This window comes from Bombus flavifrons, chromosome 13, assembly GCF_040668555.2.
Source record: "Bombus flavifrons isolate JBK064 chromosome 13, iyBomFlav1_principal, whole genome shotgun sequence".
Lineage (NCBI taxonomy): Eukaryota > Metazoa > Arthropoda > Insecta > Hymenoptera > Apidae > Bombus > Bombus flavifrons.
In genome coordinates, this window is record NC_138454.1 from 4,045,674 (window position 1) to 4,070,050 (window position 24,377).

General features: G+C 42.6%; 3 protein-coding genes across 13 annotated transcripts in view; 1 reads left to right on the forward strand and 2 right to left on the reverse strand.

Moving 5' to 3' along the window:
• Window positions 1-24,377, reverse strand: part of chn (zinc finger transcriptional factor charlatan) — a 263,213-nt gene that overhangs the window by 163,712 nt on the left and 75,124 nt on the right. For 5 of the 7 annotated variants that reach the window (XM_069126415.1, XM_069126409.1, XM_069126404.1 and 2 more), the window contains one exon: window positions 6,988-7,071. The gene's annotated coding sequence lies outside the window, so the exon portion shown is untranslated. The remainder of the gene's footprint in view (window positions 1-6,987; window positions 7,072-24,377) is intronic. The other 2 variants (XM_069126412.1, XM_069126408.1) reach the window with 1 other exon arrangement.
• The window catches only part of grh (grainy head), a 162,078-nt gene that overhangs the window by 49,744 nt on the left and 87,957 nt on the right, over window positions 1-24,377 (forward strand). The window lies entirely within an intron of this gene.
• On the reverse strand, window positions 6,996-24,288 carry LOC138186420 (uncharacterized; the record flags this gene model as incomplete). The annotated part of the gene is given in 5 exon segments (XM_081833769.1): window positions 6,996-7,071; window positions 23,566-23,673; window positions 23,675-23,708; window positions 23,741-23,871; window positions 24,173-24,288. Coding segments are annotated over 5 exon segments (465 nt in total), but the record flags the coding sequence as incomplete, so codon positions are not given.

A 24,377-nucleotide genomic window follows, 5' to 3' on the forward strand; every position in this document is an offset into this window, starting at 1 on the left:
GATAGTTTTACGTAACACATAATGACTCTGCTGTACAATACGTACACTCGATACGTAACAAAAAATAGCTTTCACTCTCAATTCCATGCAATTACTCCCTTCGATGGCTACAACGTATAATACGGATACTGGAACGCAGAAATTTTCAATAATTCCTTATCGCTCTTGAATGTCCTTATCACGCTGAAAAAAGCAACCGTCGGTTGTCTGGTTCCTAACATTCCTAGGAGTTCATGATCGCTATACAACACGGAGAAACAGTATGATGTATGATAATCCGTAGAAAACGTCGAGTGCCGCGTGTGAACCGATACTTAGACGGTCGACTGTACAACTACATCGTCTTCTAAACTTCAACAGAACCCGATTCCAAAGTAGATTATCGAAAGCGACGTGCTGTTCACTTGAACGTGGAACACCTTCGTGCACTTCTCGGACATCGTGGCCGGTGCGCTCGCGCAAAAAGCAACATCAGCGACGAAAGTCGAGGAACACGAGCTACCTGGGTCCCTTCCCGGCAAAATGACCACGAGCACGAGATACACGTTATCGTTCGGCCGCGACATAACTCTCGAAATACCAATACTCATCGAGGAAACAGGCAACGACAACTATACGCGGTGGGAAGGGAGCGCCACACGTCTATCCGCGGAACGAGTATTCGCTCATAAGTGTATAAATCAGGAAGAGAAATGCTGGCCACGTATTTTATAAGCGCAGCGCGCCGCACGCTAACAAGATCGCGTTAATGTAAATCGCGAAAAACATTTACGAAGCGAAAAGCACGGGAATGCACGGGAGAGGTAAAGCTCGCAGGATATTGCATATTCTCGGTAACGACGTGCGATCTGGTTGACAAAGAGGCTCTTCCAACTATCTTGTACGCTTACAAGATTTTGTACCTTCGAAATGATTCTCTCTCTCTCTCTTTTTTTTCAATCATAGCGCAGCTTGTACGTGACATAATCGATCCGTCTTGTTCGTATCTCCCGATTAATCTGCCCTTTCGATTCGACGCAACAAGTCTCCTTCGATATAGTTGGGAATTCAGTGCGAATGTTCGTTACGAGTGATTAAGCGTTACGGGGACCTCGCAATAAGCAGTAAACTGACAAGAAATCAACTCGAAACCGATTAAGATCGAATCACTTTTTCAGACGCCCTATAAATTCAACTAATACTCGTGGCAATAAATTCGCACCGTTGAACGCGCACCTTGTACCGTCCTCTTTCATCCAATAAATAGCATTCAGATATTGGAACTGTCTCCTCATTATCGTAAATCCTACTATCGTTGAGCCTTGCACTGCTAAAGAAGCTTCCTGTGGCAAATGTTTATGGTGCGCTTCGCGGATCGCGCTGCGTCGAATCTAACGCGACAAAGGAAATTCGCAAGATGCGATAAAGAGAAATCATTTACGTTACTAATAATCGCTACGGTATACTTCGCGAGACAAATATCAGCATTAGGGTGGATAGAAATGGATCGTGGATGGATCTTGCGACGTCGACGAGGGCTGGGTCTGCTGGACGGCGACGCGCGAGTGTGCGTGGAAGATAGGAGGAAAGGAAGCTAACCGGAGCTAAACCCATTTATCGTGCGGAGCTGCGTGCTTTCAATGAGAAGCACGCTTGCTGGACGAGGACGGAACAGGAAAAGCGGGAAAGAGATAGAAAAGGACAAGACAAGGAGAAAGAGGTAGAAAGAACCAGATAGAGAGGAACGCCATAAGAAGAGCGACACGGGGACAAAGACGAAACAACCTCGTGTAAAAGAGAGCAAAACGAGGAGGGAGAGAGTATAAAACTTGGAAAGAGACGAAGAAACGAAGCTGGAGAAAGACGGTCTTATCTAGAATTCGAAAGTCAAAGGAAGATAGAGATGCGGAGAGACGAGGTAGGAGCGAGAGAAACTGAAAAGGAGAGCGCAAGGATAGCGTGCACGCTGGTGTACGAGCGTATACGCGCCTCGGGGGAAAGAGACAGCGAAAGAAGAAGTGAAAGAGACAGGGAAGGGAGAAAAAGAGAGTAGAGCGGAGACAGGGCGTGGTCCAGCCTTGCTCTTACTTATAATTATATTTATTCGCGCAACGTACGCTCCTATAGCGATTGATATACGATCGCGTCGAGGTCTCGGCTTACCGCGACGTGGCCGCGTCTGTCGAAGACGTGGCCCCAGAAACGGGGAAGAGACGGGCAAGATGAAACGAACCTGGTGGTCGTCTTTTCGCTGAAAACTTTGGCACGGCGAGCATGAATGACAGGACGCCGTTAAGAAGTCGCATTGGCAATTCTGTGCGATTCGATTACTCGAAGGGGACCCTCATAGTGAGCAAAGTGAATTATTTGTAGAAATAGTGGACATTTTGTACTTCGGTGTGCCGTTGAAAATGCTTTGTCACTGCCGCTAAATATGTACACCTGAATATTTTATATTCGATTACGAGGGCTTCTTTATGTTTTCTATGAGATAACAGCACACGATTCTGTGTATCGCCTTGTTAGATCGCATTTTCGCAGCATGTGGCGCGCACAGATCCATCGAATCACACAGCGTCGTTAATACGATGATACGATACGAAATTGTACAGACGTAGCCGTAATCATCTACGCCAAATCTTAAAATTGTGTCAAATTTTCTGAAACGATGCAGCCCATGCAATTAACTACTCGCTGTTAAAAATATAAAGTCATGGTGATTCTATAGCGTCTACAATTGAAAATTTCGTACGATAACTCGTCTGCATTATCCTAAAGCGACAAAAGTTATCGAGGACAAAGAAAATTCGCGACATTCGGTAATAAAAAGCAGCGTCGTCAATGCAAAGTCACAAAAATTTTTTATCGTTCGACGCCACTAAACCGTAAACTGTCACGTCGAAGCGATGGTGCATCATTGTTCACCATCGTCGCGAAGGAATTTAATGGAGGCGGCGAAACGCAGTCTCCGGAGACCTGTCATCGCCCCTCTCGAAAAACACGAGAATCTGTGAGAGGAAAGAGCACGAGGTATTCACGGATGCTCGTAAAAATCTTGGACACTGTCACCGGCGAGATAACGAGCGCCTTGACCTTTCCAGAAATTTTTTGATTTATCACCGCGAGACTTAATGCGAGGAGACGGATCGAAGGATACCGCCTCCGGCGCTCTCGATCTTTCTCCTCGTTTTCTTGCGACTTTCCTGTTCTTCTTTTTTGCTTTGAATACACGAAAGAGAAATTGGACGCGTTTCTGAGAAATTGGAGCAAATGAGGACGAATTTTTCTATTTACGATTCTCAAGATTCTGATTGCGACCAATTTGGCCTGATTGACGAGCATTTGCTAATTTATTCGTGCAATGCGATCGATTTGTGAAATGAATTTTTCTGTTTGTAATCCCAATTAGAGTAGCGTAGTTTGTAGTTGTAGTTCGTTAATCATTTTAATTACATTTGTTCGTGCAATCTGATCAATTCATGAATTGAATTTTTCTGAAAATTCCAAGTAATTTGATTCATTTGAGAAGAACGTAGCGCAGTTTGTAGCAATTCGTTAATCGTTATAATTACATTTGTTCGTGCAACATGATCACTACACGAATTGTACTCTTCTGAAGATTCTGGGTAACTCGATTCGTTTTAGAAGAATTATGATATTTGTCATAATCATTACGATCGTATTTGATCCTTATATTTCCCGTAATTTACAAAACAATGATAAAATTCCCTTCCTCGGATCTAGTCTCCAAAATCGTGCATCTTGTCATAAAATTCATATAGAACAAAGGCATGGCCAGTCGATCAAAGTCGATTACATAAATCACTTGCATAACGTTAAAGCGACAACCTCACGCCAATTAAAAATCGGACCTGTCCGGGATCTTTCCGTTCTGAAGAAAATGTCGCCGACTACGTTTTCCATACGACGTTTCCTCGTCTCTTATCTCGTTACAAAATTAAGACACTCTCGTAATTTACCGTTTTGCTACCGTGGTACGGAGCACGCGCGTTCGCGATAACGCACGTCGAAACTTTCTCTGGAACGCGAACGCGTCCTCCGCAGCCGTCTCGATATGCAAATCGCCGGCTGGAAACTTTCCGCGGAGCAAACGGACACCTCTTACGCAAGCTGTCCGCTTTTACTGCTCTTAGATTGCCTTCATTTGCAAAAGCTTCGTTTTTTCCTGTCAGTGATTCGAGCGGGATATTTCTGTTGGATGACCGTGGATTCGTACGTATATAATAGAATAAACGATCCGAACGATAAATTTGATGCAGATCAAAGGATATGAACTCCCCTTCGAACAACCGAAGTAACGCTATTAGTAGAATCTTGCAAGATAAAACTTATTAACATCGATAGATGGAACGAGATTGATAATAAAACAAACGAAATTTTATACGTGTGAATCTTGCAAATTACGAATGATTTCAATTGCGCTACTTCACATGAATTATAAAATTGTCAAATTGTAAAAAACGTATATAATTTTCTAGTTTCTGACTTCACTGGCATTATTGCTTGGTAAATTATTCCGCAAGAGATCCGCGATAAAAATGCCTGGTGAATCACCCACCGGTGGTGACACGCGGAGATATCGATGCACGTAGAGAGAATGTGTCATGCTCGCGAGCATCTATACAGATTGCGGTATATGACCAAGAAGATGGAATATCCTGTACGAATCATGACATTTATCATCGATTAACGATTGTTCCATATACCGTTATATATTTTCGATATATTTCGATATTTTCGATAGTCAGAGACGTCTCTTCTACATTTATTTCTATTCTCCTCGTGCAAATTCCAACTAGCTCACCGTTTTGAAAATCATTCTGAAATCGATCGGACGGTAAATCAACTGGTCGTTGTCCGGTAATGGAAAACGACGTAGACCTTTAACACGCGCGCGCGCACATACATACGCGTCTCGTGATAACTTACAGTGCGTCGTTACCTACTCAATAACACGGACAGTTAACACGGTTTTGCTCGTTCGAGAACAAATTCGACAGAGCTATTCGTGAAACGGCATCGCGTGATTTCGCGCCGTGGCGTTTCAAGCACATCCGTCGCGTCGTCTACGCGGCTACCACGGTGAAAAAGCAACGATCGACACGTGCAAACGTCCTAGGCGATTTCTACCTAGACCCGGCGTGGATCGCGCGAGAAAAAGTCGGAGAATTCCGCTCTCTTGCCTCGGGAACTAGCGATTCCCTTCGACGAGAATCCGCCGCTCGATCGCCGCTGCTTTTCAACGAACTCGTTTTTCTCCTGGCTACCACGACGAACAACGACGCGATGACCACGATGGAGGAACACGGTCAGGCGTGTCGTCTTGGCCAGCACATACCTTCGTTCGAGAAAGGAAGACAGAAAAGGGCTGGAGGGAGAAAGTAGCCGAAGAAAGACGCCAAAGAGAGAGAAAAAAACAAGGGGGAGATTCGCGTCATATACTGGCCGGCTAACCTTCCAGGTGGCACTCATACACAAATTATGGTAATGACCGATCGATTCCCTCTTCGTCGCTCTTTGTCTCCCCTATTTTTGCTCGTCGATGGGCTCGCCACCAATGGGTCTCTTTGGACCTATAGACTGTTCGCGTCCAATTGCTCGTGACACGGATACCAGGCACCTCTATACCTTTGTTATTTTGATCCGTATTGTAACGCGATAGAAAGATCCGATGCGAGAGAAGCGTCTCTGCGAACACTTTCGTTAGATAGAAAGTTTAGGTGTATTTAGTGATCACTTCGTAGAATTGGCAGGATGAAGCATTCATTGAATGTCCAAATTTGTCGCTGTTGTTAGTCTGGTGAATAGTTTTACATATCTTCGGTTGGTTCGTTGATGTATTTAGTCGACCAGAACACCTTTTAAAATGTTCTTTCTGTATCTGATGCTACAAATTCTAATAACTCGTACATTTTTGTAATTCGTTAAACCTCTTAATTTTCATGATAATCGGCCGATTAGGCGGTATATTCAACATTATGAGGTAGAATGATTCGTCAGAAGCTGGCTACGAAATTATAACGAATGATAAACAAACGAAAATAAGAGTAAATAGTTCACGTAATACAAATAACAAATTATAATGTATTTCCGAATGGAATGCGAAGCGAAGTTTCCAAATATCCAAATGTTTGCGTATAATAGACGTAAACTTAAAATTGTAGATAAATATTTGCGACTAATTAAATAAGGTGGAACTGCAAGGATTAAAAAGCGACAAATCTCGCATACGCCTGTACTATGCACGATTGACCAATCGATAAAATAAATATTCAAACGAAACTTCATATTTCACGTATATATATAATATGTATATTACATAGAAGATACGCGTATATATCATTTTGGAAAGAAGGAACGGAGACTCGGTGGTGAGCCGCAGGCTATCTTTGATATTTTAATCCGTTTCTCTCGAGTCTGGTACGTGGCGCGTTTCTTAAACGTGATACGACATCTAGACGTGCGGGCTGTCTGCCGCGCGAGGATTTCATATCACGCGCGGTTAAATGTTAAGCGTTACTTCGCGCGTGAAACAGTTCCGCGTGTGTTCCGACGAAAATCGAGATATCGAGCCAGGTTATCTCGAGCCGCGACATTCATGAAACAACGTACGTACTTATTTGTCAACGAACTGATTCGGTCGTTTGCTCGTACGAGCTGCTCACGCTCGACTTCATGAATATTTATCATCGCGAAATCCGCGTCGATTGACGATAGGATAGACGATAGGATTGATTAGAAATCGGGGATTTTTGGCCCGTTCTTGTCGGAGTATATTCGCTGGCGAGAAATGAAAAAGAAGGAATACGGTGGAAAGTACGATGAACGCGTGTCTCGGTTTATTTTCTCGATTTTTCGCTTAAACGAGCCATCGAAATTTGCATAATTCGAGGAGAGAGAAACTTGAATTTCGCGTGCGATATTAAAAGCCTTGATTAAAGAGCAAAAGACAGAAAATGAAATTTTGTAATCTTTTAATATACGTACTTAAAGACTCACGTGATTGTTGAAACTGGATAATTAGGCTCTTTTAAGTCCTCTGAACAGGTTGCCGCTTCCAGATTTCCAATCCTGTGACACAGAAAATTATTATTTATCGTTATTTCGTCTTTATTAAACGGCGTGATCAAGTCATTAAAGAAAGGAAGAGAGCGAAATATATATTTTTATGTGCACGAGAGCGATTTAACTTTTGCTTAATTCGCCATAAAACGCTTCGCGTTTATTCTCGTGTTTCGTATCGTCCACTTCCCCTTCCAATCTCCGCTACCTCCTTTCTACTTTCCTTTCCACTTTTCTTCCCCTATCTGTTATTTTCTTCTAGATATAAATTTCTTACACTTATAGATATATAACGATGTTCTACTAAATATACACGAGAACCATTCGAATCTTTAATACAACCTAACTTTACATATATCCTTGCATTTCATATATTTCATTCCCGCCCTTCTCTCGTATCCTTCGTTCTTTTTTCCCAGAAACATGGAAATTTGCATTACACACGTATGTTAAAATCTATTACCGTATCCAATCAATATAATCTCGCGCGTTGGCAGCTTAATTTATCAATCAAAGGTCGATCGAATCGTACCGTCATTCACTCCACCTGTTCGCGATCTATTCCACGAAACGCTTCTACATATCCAGCAATACACGATGGAATAAACTTCTGCAGCGGAGACGATCGCATGGAAACGTTTCACCTGCAAACGTTCACTTCGATATCGAAGTGTCGATAGCGGCGGAAAGAGTCGCACGTGCTTCGATCGTTTCGCGGACTTATCGCGCGTTGCTGCGTATCGCACGCGCGGTCAACGAAAAGGTCAGCGGCGCGTTGATGCGCGGATGGCTAGCGTGAAATGGAAAAACGTTGGACGCGGATAATTTCGAAAGGTTTCGCGGTGTAACCGCGGACAGGCGATAAAAATTCTTGATATACTGGCCGAGAGGCCTTTGGAGAACGCGTTTGAAACGATCGGTCACTCGAGAGATACTCTGATCACCAGGCGCGTGGATGGCTCGTGGAATTGCTTGAAATGTCACTTTGCCGAGGATCGTTGAATTTAATTGATCTCTGTATCCTCGATTTGCCGCCGTATTACCGCGCAATAATGTCCGATATGAATTTTGTCTACCTACAAAGAGGAAAAGCTCGTAGATACCTATCGTGAATATATTATGCGCGTTGTAAACAATATTTTGAAATTTCCTTAGCGTCGTTATGAATGTATCGGTGGAGTTTGAAACTAGCTTACAAGAATGATACTTAGCGCAAATATATGTACATAGAGCGGTTAAATAAAATAAGATAATGCCCTGGATTTTAACTTTAGTAAGCGGCTGCCAGCGTGTCGTTGAATATATTAGAAAATGACAGTGATTGTATCAAGTGACTTGAAGTTTAAGCTACGTGTGCTATCAATTATACGGTCCAAATTGATTATAGCTCAGTCGTTGTAAGAAGGTGAAAAATCGGGAAACTGGCTTGCGTGAAGGCACACAAGAATTGTAACTAATAATTATGATCGACCAAACTGTTGCAACTAATAATCGACTCAGCCCACCAACTTTCTGAATAAATTGACATACGTCAAATTACCATAATGATCCAACACGACAGACAGTCTAATTTAGGCAACTACTCCTTTATTTCCGTCCCCTTCGAAACTGCTTCTTTTTACAGAAATGTTAATTCAATTATAAACGCATTTTGATCGAGAAACACGATAATTTTCCTACGTTAATTACAGTGCGGATGGCACCTGACGCGACGCGTCATATCCCTGATATCAGAAAATAGATTAATTCGTTGAAAAACACGCGGAACGTTGCGGTGCACGCGGCCGATTAATCTGTCACGATAATTCTTCCATAGCCGGCCGTAAAATAAATAATTCTTGGCAAATGAGAAAGAAACGGACAAAACAAATTCTGCGCAGCACGCGATTGCAAATCATCGGATCGATTATCACGGTGCGTGCAACCGAACGACAAACAAGGGGCTTTCGTGCCGGCCAATGGTAGACGGTATCGCACTGTAATCTGTTCCACGTTGTCAATATTTAACAGAACCCCGCAGATTTATCTGCACGAACTGCCTTTCTTGACCACACGTTAAAACCATACGAAACGACACGATCGTACTTACTCTTTCCTTTTTTCACTTTTTCATAAAGTATATTTTTCCCCGCCATCGAACGAGAGAGAACCGTTCTGAAAGGATACACGTGGATGGATAAGGAGACGAGAGTCACCAGTTATCAGATGACGGTGGACAAAAAGATGGCATGATGTAATGCAATTGGTAAGCAGATTGTATTGAGCGTACGCGCATATAGATTGATATGGCGATAAGGCGATCGTTGGTAGCGAGGAGAAGGCCATTAAAGAAACAAATAGCGAAGGGTGTGCTCGGAATGAAGGAAGAGGCGTGTAAAATAGGCCGAGACAGGTAAATCGTTCGAGAAAATAGATAACGTATCGCGAGAGGTGTTTGAACAACCTTTCCTTTCTCTGCACTTCATTTCTCTGTTTCTTCCTCTTGTATTTTTTTTCGATGGATTAATTACAGTGTTTCATAGTATCGAGTGTTCCTGCCACCTTTCGCTGCTTTACGAAGGGAAATTCGTGGTTTACAGTTGAATTGCTTCGTTTACAGGTGAGTTTGCTTTTACTTCACTTCCCTTCCATTTCTTCTGTCACTGGTTCTCTGTCGTTGCATTTTTTCGTTTTTTTTTTTTTAGTTGGATCAATTATGGTTAGACCGCAACGTCTATGCAAATTTATATTTTAACGAACCGGATTAAGGAAACAAAATATCAACAGAGATTTGTTTCATCCTTTGAATATCGTAACGGATCTTTCACTTTAGATATTCCATACATATTTGCATGTTCTGCGGCTGCACATTTTTGCATGTTCTGTGGCTGCACATTTTTGCATGTTCTGTGGCTGCACGTTTTTGCGCACTCGTGTTTCTTACAAATGCATAAATATCAAAGAAGGAGAACACAGAACAGAGTAGAATTTCTCAATTTATAGTCTCCCGTTCTTCCTTCCCCTTATTTTTCTGTCCTTTTGTTTTTAATTGGATTAATTGCGTTATTTCGTAACGTCGAACAGCGCCATTAATTGGATAATGAAGAGGAGGAAATATTTGTTAGGTTATAAATCAATTCGTTCTTTTTTTTCAGTATTTATTAGGAAAGTAATAACGAATTTAGAGAAGCGTCCCGTTATATCGATCTTTACCGAGATCCTCCTCGTACATGTAATATCAGCCTTCGTAGATTGACGTTAAATAACGCGACGCTCCTCCTCGTCCAACTTTATTGCTCATCGACGGGATTTCAGTGAAACTACTAATAGATACGGCACATCAATTTAATCGAACCGCTATACGGTTTCTATAATCTTCCCTTCAGAACCCGGCAATATTATCATGGGCTGCTTATAACCTAGAAATATTAAAAACAACCTATAATTTCAACGAAACATAAATAAATGAAAGGAAACACGGAATACGGAATTCGTTGGCAATTCGAATAAATACTTTCGTTTCAGACATTGTCGATGACAGGGCGAAAATTTCGAAAGCTTTCCGTGAAATAACCCTTAAAATAATCAAAGATATCAAATGAATTAAAGATATTAAACTCCTCATTCTTTAGAATCGCACTGTTCTGCATCGTTTAGACAGAGCGTCTACGTTGGTGACACTGGAGCAAAATCAAGAAGATTCGAAATAAGACGAAAATCGAGAATTAAAAAGCTATAAACTGATAATGCTATATAAGAAGCCTCGTTTTGGAAGAAAATCAAATTCATAAGCTTGTCAAATGTACATGTATATTTGACTGTAATGATATACACGACTAAAAAGGTGTAATTAAAATATCAGCAAAGAGAAGCTGAAGTTCGACGAAATTCCACAAAGACAAACTTTGGAATCTTCCCAAACGTCCAATATCATCTTCCTAAGGATCGCAAGATCTTGATAATTCTACCGAAAATGACGCCGATTATTCTCTCTTAATAATCGTTTATCTTCCCCGGGGTGAAATGAAATCACTTCGGATCGCGACAGACGCCAGGATGATCGCGCGTGCGCGCTCGATCGTCGCGGGATCGTTTAATTGGCTGGACGCAAACGAGCCAAGGCTCGTGCGTTCGCCGCCCTGATCGCATAACCGTCCGGGCACAATGATCGTTTTCCCCCGGGGACATTCTGCGTTTAATGTTCGGCGCGATCCGCGCCGTTCGTAGATCGTAAGCGAGCCGCAATGATCGTCGCCATTCCGCGAACAGATTCGCCTTAATGGCCCCGTGATCCGCTGGCATGCGATAATTAAGCCCGAGCGTTCGTCTCTGTCGCGCCTACCCGATACAACCGAAATAATTGTTCCATCGTTCGTTTGGCAAGGATGTGGACGTGAATCGATTAGACGGTGGAATGTGAAGGGAAGGAAGATTTGTTCGGCCGGATTTATCGTGGGTCATATCGCAAGCTGCTATTTTGTGTGACACTTGGTATTTAGTTCGGAGTAATATGTCTATCCTGGTAGGCTTTTAGCAGGGATTGATAGAGAACCTGTAACTTTTTAGGGTGACAGAGATATTATTTTAAGTAGCGGCTATATTATTTTGATATTTTGACTTGTAACGCTATAATTGTAGATGGTAATTATTAGTATTTAAGTAGCGGATAGTTAGAGAAATATGCAAGGTATTTTTTTTATTTAAACGCCAGCTTCGTCTTTCAGCTGTAATGATTATTAATCGAATTTTCGTACGCAGATATTCGGAGAAATTTTTTAATGTTCCGATAGGCTCTCTCTCGTCATCATCGAACACCAATAGTTACCTTAATAACTTTATGTGTCAACTCGATTTAATTTTAAAAGAACGAGTTTTATTCGAGGAAGTAAATTTATGTGGGAAAAATGCTTGCATGTAAATATACGAAATGCGTACGTACAAATGTATATTGAACTAAGTCTAAAATATTTCGAGGATGTCATGTAAACGTACATATTGTTCAGAGACTCTAGAAAACAGCGTGATTCTAGTAATTCATTTTAATACACGTTATACCACGAGTCTGATAAACTATCGACGCTACAGATTGGGAAGTCCAACTTATTTCATGCGACTTTTCATATTTTTATCCACATTTTGCGAGATACCAGGTAAGATAATCTCGACGTTTATGACACGAACATGCACAAAACTCGACTGCCCTATTGAAGAATAAAACCGAGCGAAAGCCTCGTTAACATTTCAATTACGCAATCCATTATATTCGACTTGTATCAAGCCAAAGCTCCTTAGACAAGCTCGACTTTTACAATGCACGGGAGTAGATAACATTCCACCGATATCAACGGTATGAACTTAATCCGGCATCCAACGAGCACGCAGCTTCCGTGCGTGGAAAACGCAGTGGCTGACGTCAATTTAATAAGCAGCGTCTAAAAGGCGATCGGCTGCCTTTGGCAGATTTATTGCGGCGATCGATAAATTAGCATTGCCACGGTTTCGATCGCGCGAATCTATTTTCGATACGGTCCTAAATCACTTATACGAGGTAGCGGACGTTGAATAAGTCGATATCATCGTCGATACGTGGGTGAAATTTATCTCGTGTTCGGTCGACCGCCGCACTGGTACCAACTGGTTCACAGGAAAGTTCTCCTCTTCGCCTCGATAACGCGATAACAGGGAAGCCGAGGGTAAATGTAATTACGTAATATTTATATGCCATCGTTCTCGTACGAAGCACACAAGCAGCACGAAATATTTCGTGTATTACTATTAATTCCGGATGTTATGCTAGTCTTCTCGAGGCGATAAGACGGTCATGGGACCAGTTTGTCGTTGGTGAAAATACGTTGGTTTGACGATAAACTCGAACACTCGGCCAGCACCGTGTCACAGGAAACACCGTAATAAAACCGACGGTATGCTTCGATAACGATTATTAATGAGCTCGACTAATTGTCGCGGTAAACGGATCGAAGGCGATTCGATATGCTCCCTCGACCGTGCAGCGATTATGGAATAAAATTAGATTTTACATGGTGGAGTTGTCGCCATGCTCTATGAGTTATAGCCACCTATACGTAATTTTACTGGCGATAGGTAATTCACGGTAAACCTTCGTCTTTTAGTTTTGAGCGTTTTCATCGGCTACCTGGTGGCTTTAGGTTAGATGGAAGAGGTCAGTGATCCATTACTCTGATTTTATATCGGTTTTATCCTGAGTTAGCGAATTATCAGAGATCTAATCGTTCGCTGGTATGTAATATTTTGTCAGTATATAGTATGTGTTCAAAGCGTACGCGGTAGTCAAAATGTCACATAAATTACCGCTGAGAATTGCATCGCTTTCTACGCTTTGATATAAGCATCACATAACGACTCGATCGCTTCTATATCCTTAGGTAGTACTTTTACCGAAGTTCAGCCTACGCAACACTACGGGGTTCTCTTTCCTGTATCGAAACCATAGAAATTATACTTGAGAATCGTTGAACGATAAAAGAAACCTGAAAAGAACACCATAAGAGGAGTCTAAGAAACAGAATCTGTGAAACGTCTTAGGCTCCAGCTTTCTCCAACAAAATACAATCCAATATTCTATCCCTACAAAATTTTAATTTATATCTGCGACGCGTTACGCATCTCGTCCTTGTCATATGAAAATAAGAAACCTAAGGGATAAATATCGTATGTAAATGTAGGGCCACGTAGATATCACCGAGTGATATTCTCAAAATGAAATGAAAATCTCGTATAATGAAACTACTGCGAAATAAGGTCTACTTCAGCAAAGATTAAGAAAACCTCGTATCAAGAAAACACCACACAACCTGTATCTTTCCATCAAAATAAGGAGCCTAAAGTGCAAGTATCGTACAACCAGCATCACATAGAACCGGCGAAGAGGATGTTCGAATAAATTCACACCTCTTCGCGGCCAGCAGAGCCATTCCGCTAACTCGTCGCCGAGCTGAAAGAGGGTAATCGCGAGCAGTTACAGACTGGTTCCTGTCGCGAATCCCGCTGCAACGCGGGCAAACGCGATCGTCGATGGGTATCTCGGTCGTTCCATGCGAGCTGATTCGTTTTAATGTTCGCCACTCATCGATGGCCGGGTCCCATTAAAATCTGTGCGCGCGCTATCCCAGCCTAACTCTCCCGTTTGCCTTTTCCATGCTTCCTCCGTGCTCGAATCGTCGATTAAGCCCAAGGAAACCGAGTGTTTCGCGCTATTACGCGTCGCGTATACCGCGATTAACCTGAAACGCTGGTTTTACCCGATCCAGGTTCGATACTATTTCGATTTTACTGGCGTCGAAACGGCACAGCGAAGTCACCGAGGATCGATTAATAAGCAACCGGTTGATTATGGGAATCGAACCGCGTGGGCGGATCCCAGGCAACGCGGAGCTCGTTTGCAACGTTTCGTTTTCAATTTATGTCGATATTCGAGCAGCCCGATGCCTCTGAGACGCTTTATGGTAGTAAAGATTCTGCGCCGTTTCCGATGGAAATCCATGGGAATGCTCGAGTTAGAACGGCGCGCTTGGGAATTCAAAGTTCCATCGGCCGATTCCATTCGATGTTATTGTAGCGAGAATTACCCTGCCTCTCTTCGTTTTGCTGTTCTTCGATCTGCCTGGAATTACCAGCGGCCGTATTACATGCAGAAGATTTGTATGCCAGTTTCACGACGAGCTGTGCGCATAGCCCCGCTCTGTTCAACAGGCAATTACTCCATCGATTATCGTACAACTTCTCACGAGCATGTTAACTAAAACTACCCGACATGGAAGACGAAACGAAACGATCAACCTAAATAAAATGCTTGACTTGCAGAAGTAATTACGTCCGTCGATCTGTGAGATACATTTTGACCAGGCTACGACGGGCAACTAGTTGCGTAGCAAGTAGAGAAAATGAATTATGAAACATGAATCTAATGTCTCGTTCGAATTGGTCACGTTACTAAGATTCACGTTAGAGCTTGAATAACCTGATTTCAAGTGTATGCATAATGCAGGAAGGAGATACGCGTATGTGAAATTTAATGTTGATTACAGCATTAATTATATTGTTATATGTGTATATTCCATACGTACATTCTTTTGTTCGTTGTATTTATTTTAATTAATATTCATTCTATTATTATAATAATGATAACTGCTGTCCTTTCGAGTCAAACAAATGACAAGTTTCATACTATTAAAAAGATTTCAAGTTGCTCAAACTTACGTATACTCTGTCGAAAGTTCGGACCACTGTTTTCTCTTTGTACAAAAAAAGATCACTGCCACGATAGAATATGTAGAAAATTGACGAAAATTCTAATTTATTCTTTGAATGCGATTAATTACAGTTACGAATAATTTATACGAATAACAATAAAATTCGAATACAGGTAAATTGGACAAAGCTTCACCGCGAGGCTCATCTCGACCAACAGATAAGTCCGGCAATAATCTTCGGTGAAACAATAAATAAAAGCACGAACAGAAACGACGCTTATCGTTTATCGACGCTCCAGCTACCGGTCGTTCTACGATTTTTCACGGACTCGTGTCCTCTTATCGACTGTTACATCTCGAACGCTGTATGTCCGAGCGTGTATCGCAGATAATTTCGAGTTTTTGCGCGGGACGACTTAGTGGGTGTCGGGCGTGGGGCAGAAGCAAAAAAAGGATCGATCGGTTTATCGTGTCTACGCGTTAGACGTCGCTCGTTCCGCGTGAAATGTTGCCACACCGGGTAACCGAATAGTCTCGTTTGATTTCAGGTGCCGGTAGTGAGAGCGGAAAACGCCGACCTCGCTCGTTTACTACATGTATTTCGTAGCGAACGTGAAATCTCGACACGTCGAGCAGATCGGTTCGATTGACCCGCGGAATGCACCTTACGAACCGAGTTGACACGGGGAATGACAGAGTCGACATGTGAAATTTAACATTTTTCCACAGGGTGATACCCCGTGTTTGAAATTGGTTCAGTCATTATCAAATAAAAATGTATTGGCAGCCATAAACGAGACACGAAGATAGGGAAAATTATTGCAGATTACTGGAGATACGCAAAATTTAATAAAACCGTAAGATTGTTGAGGAGAATTAGCTGCGTACTTCTTTTCGAACAATTGACGAGTCTAAATTCTCTCACGCGATCATAAAACTCTTTTGACGATCGTTTGTCTCTTTAGCGATAAGGAATACGCATACATGTTCTTTTATTAAAGATCGTAAGCATACAAAAAAGAAGTCAAATTTTAAAAGACGAAGAGTTTGTTCATTGGTAAATAGTAAAGTAATTTTCTACTCGTAGCTTTCTATTTCAAAATCGTTTCCTGAAACGTGTATGAACGCAATTACTTGTAAAAGAAAAATATCCGAGGAGAATTAGCGTTACTGTCCTAACAAATCGGTACGCAAAGCTTTGGCTGTTCCAGCTGTAGACAGGACCCTGAGAAAAATCTGCTAAATAATTTTCGTTTTCCAATGGCTGGCTTCGAAAGTGTTCCGCTTTTCAGACTAATTTCTGCGGAGCATTCGGCCGGAAAACGACACGTCTCGCGAAAAATTGCGCAATTTCGCACGACCGTCCGTCGAAATTCGATCGGTGGCGCACGTTGCGCAACACGATATAATTAATTCACGGTACATTTCTCTTGGATGATGTGGTTATTTTTGTCTTCCCGCTTCCATTTTTTTTCTTTTCTTTTTTGGTTTATTTTTTTCCTTCTCAGTTAGTTCGACCATTTTGTACGTTGGACATACGTGGAAATTAAGAACGTAAACATGTATACGACACGGACTATTTAATGTATTAATGTTTTCCGGATTTTCGAAGCGAGTCCACGAAAGGTTTAGAAGAAGTTTTCCGCAATTAGCTTGCAAGAAACATTTTAATGGAAGTGGACAGATCTTTGCAAGCGTATTTAGTATCGCAATGGAACATGGTAATTAGAAAAGATTATGCAACGCAGCTCGGTATAAATTATTATAAGGGTACGTGACGATAACGTGCAAATATTAATTTCTATTGACAGGAAAAAGTTGTTTAGCTTTTCAGGAGGATTTAGAGATCTGTTCCTTGTACGAGATTTATATAAGGATATATTAAAATATGCGTTCTATTACGTGCGTTAATTTTATAATAAATAAGCGATAACGACAGTGATAATAGACACAATTTTATATGATGTATTTATTATGCTACGTTTCTTGTAACATTTTCAAAACATCTTACGATCGATATAACAGATTGACATAGACAATGATATAGATAATTGACAAGTTTCAAATAGCTTTATCTCGCGTACGTAAATCAGAAAATTATCATTGTTCTAAATCTAGTAAGTGTCTAAAGTTTTGTTGATCGATATTTGACATCTTTCTTTATATCTCGAATTTATTTGCTTACTTACATTTCCTATGCTTCTGCTTCTTATACTTTGATCAGTTTTGTATTATTTAAATAGTATACATGTACATACATGCACTCAAAATATCAACTAACCAGACTAGGAAGTTCAACAGAATTAAAAATAGAATCCGCCCTTCAACCATTTCTTTTTTCAAACTCGTTCATCCAAGATTCCGGTGAAAACTTCATTTTATCTCGATCTGTCCCGAAAAGAAGAGACCGACTAAGCGCGACCATTTAAATTCGAGCCACGTTTCAAACTAAACTTCCTCCCATCCCCGCGCCAGAAATTCGAACTCACGTCACTACGAAGACGCACGCTACTTTAGAAGAGAAAGAAATTATACGAGGAAGGACGCGAGGGTTTTCGATCAAAACCAGCAGAGGAGGAATCAGATCAAAGGGGAGAAAATTAAATGACGTTAAAGCGAACGTACGATTATTGTACGAGTGTAAATAGCCGAGGCAGACAAGCAAAATAATTTTTAAAAGCTAAAGAAAGAAAATTAAATAATTTTAAATGTCCAGAGAAAGAAAATTAATTGATCTTAAATGTCTAAGAGAAGCGAATTGAGTAATTTTAAATGTCTAAATAACGAAACGAAATAAGAAAAAGAGAGAGAGAGAGAGAATAAGAGGTGGAAGAAACTGGTGAGCAATAAAAGAGCATGGTTTGACATTACTGTCGCTGCGTACGCGAGGGGATACTCGTTTACTCGAGAATATCTGCGGTAGATCTCTCTTTCTCGCCGCGGTCCCTGGTCAGATACGATTGCCGGCCAGGCCCTTTTATTTACAACGACAATGACAAACGTAACGACAATTCACGGTTATACGCGGGCTGGCCGCGTCGCACGGACATAACGTGCGACGTCGTTTTTATGAAGCGCGGCAAGAATTCGAAAGGAGAGCCGATAAATCGTCCGAAGCGCTTCAACCGCGACGCGTGTAATCCCTGTTCCGTCTCTTGTGTGTTCGTTCGACTAAACCGCCCCGCCTTTCTACCTCGATCTCTTGCTTGCTCAACTCGTCGTGAAGAAGCTTCGCGGGAATCTTCGTAAAGCGTCACACGATTGTATAAGTGGAAAGGTAATTCGAGCAAGAGAAAATACCCGATAGCGTCGTTCGATACGATTTCCGATCAAGATTGCCGATGATTTCTATCGAGAGGAATTTCACGTTACTGGATTTCTAAACTCTTTCGAGATTGATATCGCGCACAGTATTTTTGCTGCCAACACCTGAAATTATTTTATGGTAATGTAACACATTATGACTTGTTATATGTAGCGTGGAACAGATACGATATACTCTTGGAAAATTCACAAGTTACACAAACGCACTCGTTATAGAACAATATGAGATGCTCAGGGAAAAGAATAGTATCCAGTAGTCAGAAATTCTTCAACGTGGAAAGCAATGGAAAAGTATATTAAGTTTAAAAAAAAACTTTCGGAATGTTATAGGATAATGAGAAGGACAAAGAGAAAGTGATATTTAGAGGCAATAAAGCGTTCGATTAAAGAAACGTATGGTTAAAATTTATGTTTGACGAGTTGCAAGAAAGCTGTCTAAAAAATTCTAAATTGAACGTTCTAATGCCCGGCGTACGTGTACTTTCAGAGGATATTTAGATAAGAATATTGTAAGAAGTTTTTTTTAATTGATTCCTTAATGGATCGTAATATATTCTAATAAGACTTGACGATAGCGGCGTTTCGCGATACGTCTGACCAGTAACAGGCGCTTACTACTTACGACCGCTGAATCAACATCAAATAATTCGTCGCTAACGGGGAAACTACACGACCACTTTCGCCAAGCACGATCAGGAAATAAAACTTTAACGTGCTCGATATGCCGTCTATACTTTGGCATTTAATTTTCCTATCTTTATTCCATAGACACACGAACGCATCGTGGAACGGTAAAAATAACCTATCGATCCGAATCTAAGTGTTAAACGGCTGAGGTTTCATTAGAGGTAACGATACCGTGGAAATGTCTCCGATGTAATTACCATGGCGAAGTCGAACTTAAGACGAGTAGAATTTTATACGACAAGTCAACGATGTTAACTAATGCAGGAAGTGTCGTTGGGTTCGTTAACGAAACCTGATCGACATCGATAGATTTATACGTAATTTACGAGGCATCACTCGCCACTTTCTACCTACGAAATCCACTGGTTCAACCGTCGAATCGTTTGATTCAGGAAGAAGCAAAGTTTGAGTACGCCAAAGAACCTACCATTTCGTGTATAATTTAATCAATAATAACAATGATTCTAAATCACGATAAGCAAGAGTCGATACCGGAGAATAACGATAAATAAAATTCGTTATTACTCGATAAAATCCTACTCTCTAGACACGTGTCTGTATTCAAGATTTTAGTCTTCGAATCGTATTAAAAATTCACGCTAAGAATAAACGAATCAAGTCGACCGCGCGTGTAACTTATAAAATGCTAAATACAACGGTACGTGGAAATACTTTCTGTATTTTTGTATAATATTAAAAAATAATACGAAAATAACACCGTCCTTTGCTCTCCATTTGAAAAATTTCGCTCACAAAACAGAGACGAGAGTCGGCTAATAAATACAGTGTCACCGGATCATTAACGAAACTGGTTCGAACAGGTCAAGATTTTACTCGATCAACAGTACCTAACGCTCTTCACCGGTTTTTTTCCCCTCGGCCTTCCGACTTCTCTTCGCCGCACTGTGTTTCCCTTTTCTCTCCCTGGCCGGTCGGAAGAGCCCATGCCGGTGCTCTGGATCGGCGGCAGCCTCGTTATAGCTATGAGATCGGCTACGAGGACCGCATCTGTTATGGGCGTAAACGCGGATCGACAAGCATGGAAAAATGGTCGTCAAGCGACGAGCCGGTCGTGAAACTATCTCTTATTTGCGAACCGCGTGTACCACGGCTTCGTTAAAATAGCCTAGGTGTGCACAGCTCCGGCGAAGAGGTGAAACTCGAAGTCTAACGCGTTTCGAAGGCGTGGTGGAGAGACAGAGAGGGACATAGAACGACAAGAGGAAAGGAGAGGAGAGGAAAAAAGGCCGAAGCTCGCAAGAAGCGGAGATCCGCGTTTTCCACGCCCGAGGTTCTGCTGAAACGGGCGAATTCAATCATTACGGGCGTGCTCTGGGTGACATAGAGCCCCGATGAAAGCGTTTTCATTAAATTCGAACGGATTCGTCGGATGCCGCGACGTTCGTTCGCGTCAACTCGCATTCTTCGATGGAAAAGTTCGATAGGCGGGGTAGACATTTAGGTTCTGTAATTAGCAGCAACGTTACACTGTGACATTCTTTTCTTTTCTTTTTTTTTATCTGGACTTCTATCTTCAATTTCCTCGCGCAAACTCGTAACATTCTTCGGTGGAAAGGTTCGATAGATGGAACAGAGATTTAGGTTTCGTAGTTGGAGAAGGATGTCGCTCGCTGTGATATCTTCTTCTTGAACTTTCGTTATCAATCTTCTCGAATAGATACAGTTGGATTCTTGGCTTTTTTAATCGATGATTGAGCACTTTCGAAACTGGGTATCGCACAATTATCGAAGTTGAGACTTTTACAAAGCATATTCGTCGCGGGCGACATACTTTGGGCGACATTGAGTCGAAACCTGGGTGGCGTTCTTTCGAAAAATACGCTTAAACATTTCGCAGGTACTGTTAGTTTCGACAAAATTTCGAATGGCGTACGATACTCAGGGAAAACCAATATCTACGAAATTTCCAAATATTCTTCGAGTTTCTTTTTTTTTTGGTTCTAGAATCCTAAACTTTGATCCCTGAACTTAACTCCTCGCCTCGTAAAATCGTTGCATATTTCTCGTGAAAATATCATGCTCGTACTACGTGTCAATTATTACAGGTCAACGTTAAACAAACACGAGTATTGTAATTGCTTTTAACCGATGAAACACAACTTCAAACCAAGATTATCGAAAACTGTTCGAATCGTCGGTATCTCTTTCGTCGTAAAACGCCCTAGAAGAACGAGGATCCGCCCAGATTTCACACGCATTGGGTCTTTGACCGAACCGAGATGATCGAGATAGTTAGCGGTGACATTGCAGAGCGCGAAACTTTCGACTCGAGTTTCCATCGAGGAAAAAAGATCGGGGGTAATGGAGATCGTTGCTTTTCCACGCCCGAGGTTGTTCTGCTGAATTATTCGTAGCAGAAGACGAGGATCTACGTGTCTGATCTCTTAACTTGTTCCACCAGCAGTGCGCATACGGAAGGTCATACCCGTTCTATAGCGCCACTCGATTAGCGGATCGTTTCGATAAAATCTAACGTTCGCTCGGTTTTGCCGACACCGACGTGTTTCGTGGTATTTAATCATAGGCCAATATATAGTTAACGCCGATGGCGCCCAGCCACGTGTGTTACGCGTCTTTTTCTAACTCCTTTCACTCGTCCAGGCTGTTTCCTAAGATCCGATATTCCACTGTACCGTCGTGCACAGCATCGAACATCGTGCTGCTACCTTTGAGAAAAATCCGATTGTCGGTGAAAGATCAGCTTTATGGAAATGTTTCATAGATAAGCGTTACATTTTCAATGATTATTCCAAAAAATAATATGGATCTTCGAGCGGTAACTTTCAATGGTGAAATAAAGTATAACGTAAATATATGTTTCGTAAAATTTTGAATACTTTACGAGTGCTTAGAAGAGAACTGTCTCTTGGTTAAGGGTATCGACCCCTCGCGTACATGCAGACGAACCTTTACGTAATAACATGTCTCGTGATAAAACGTATCTTACGTTTTACTTCTCGCTTCCACGAAGCACGCGGATTCTCCTAACAGAATCCAACTATATCTACGACTGTTTCAAAATCTAAAGGTACCGTCACTTCTTCAATCACCAAAAGATCCCTCGCTAAATCCCATTTCCAACAATCTACGGCACGAAACGCATTCACCGATCAGGGACAAACAACAACAACAGAAAATATCGGTCAGTCACACCGAGGAATGCTATCATCGTGAAACCAGAAACACGACGTGGCGATCCAGTGGCCAGTACCCGACGTCCTCGAAGCTCACCCCCGGAAGAGCCTAATGAAAGAATCACCCTTTCCTCCCTGCTGTATAAACTACCCCCACCTTGTCCTCCCTTCTCTCGCCTCCTTCCTCTTATTTCTTCGTCTTCCTGCTACCGTACGTATGGAAACTGAAGCTCGCCAGGTGGGGGGATAGGACGCAATCGCGACACGTTAAACGTCCCCGCAACAACCGGAGTCACGCACTTACGCACCTAGAAAAAGAGGTGGTAAGAGGCATATAGAACGAAGGAAGAGGGAGTCCTAGGTTTCTCACTGGTTGAAGAAGAAGGGAGAAAAGCGAGAGGGAGCGAGACAGAAGTGGGAGAAGGAGAGAGACGCGTGTACGCGAGTGAACGAAGACTACCAGTGGTGTACGGTCGGCACACGGGGGTAAAATCTGTAGACGCGTGCGTAGAATGTGTGCGTGCAGGTAGGACGCGTGTAAGAGCGTATACACGAGGCCCGCTGGCTCGGGGACCGACGAGAGAGTGCCGCTATCAAACACGTATGGCGGCGATCGTCGTTCCGCTAGCAAGAAAGAGACAGAAGGATCAACGCGAAGTACGTGGTAGGGATAGAGGCGGGCCCCGGCACACGCAGCGCTGCCGTGTGTGAGCGCGCGCGCGTCACGCACACGCACACGCTGAACGTGTCTCTGTCGTGTGTACCGGGGGACACACGGGTAAAGCTCACACTTACCTGACAAGATGTAAGTTCAGAAACTGGAAGGTGCCACTTCTGCACAGTCCAATACAAGACACCGAACCGGAAAGTTCGTCCCGAAAATTAGTCGGTGCGCTGTGTACGCGATTGTACGCCGGTGTACGGCGGTCCTGAGTACGATTGGGAGGAAAAGGTCGTTGCGAGAGCAAAAGGTCGAGAAGGATCGAGCGGAGGAGTGCGAAAGGCGGTGACCTTCCGGTGGAAGGTGAAGGTGGCGGTGGAGAATCGTTCGGTGGTAATTAGTTGGAGAAAATTACTTAAGATAGCAGGATACAGAGAGAAGGATAAGAAGCGGGAGGAAGAAGTACGCGAAGGCGTAGAAGGTAGTGAGGTGAGTCTCGCTTTGAGCGGAGAAGGGTAAAGAAACCTGGAGGTGGAAGAAGAAGAAGAGACAGAGGACGAAGGTGGTGGAGGTGAGGTGGTAGTGGTGGTGGTGGCGGTGGTGACGGTGGAGGCTTGTGGAGGAGGAGAAGAAGCTGGAGGATGAGAAAGACGCAGGAGGCGGCGGTGAAGGCGGAGGCACGATAACGAAATAAGCGGAGATACGTGAAAACGTATCGGGACACGGAGAAGTGACGGTGAAGAGAAGGAAGAAAACGCGACTCTCGTCCGATCTCGACGAACGGTGGACGAGGAAAAAGGGAAATACAAGGAAATATATACACCGCTCTGTGTTTTCGTTCTCTTCGTTGTTCGAAGAAGAGAGGCGCGTATCGTGCGTGCGCCTCAGACCGCGGGAAACGCGTTGTCGTCCGCTTCTCGATCCGATCGACGCTGCACCGGGGCAAGCCCGCGATACTCTTCCGATACGCGCTCTCGATAATCGCGTCCCGTAAACTCTTTGCCCGCCGCGATATTCATCGAGCGTCGATCACAAACGTCACCGGTGATCTCGTTTATCGATCGTGCATCGACAAGTTTACGATGGTGTTTCGCCGTATAAACGCGCGGTCTACGGCGAGGACGATGATGAAGACAACGAAAACGATGATCGTCGAGAGGCATCGTATACGTATTGGATGATTATCATATTAATGAATGCGCATCGCTGCGACTCGACCAGCCAGTTCGCGAGATAGGCTGACGAAGGTGGAGCTTGGTGAGAGCCACGAGCTCGAAA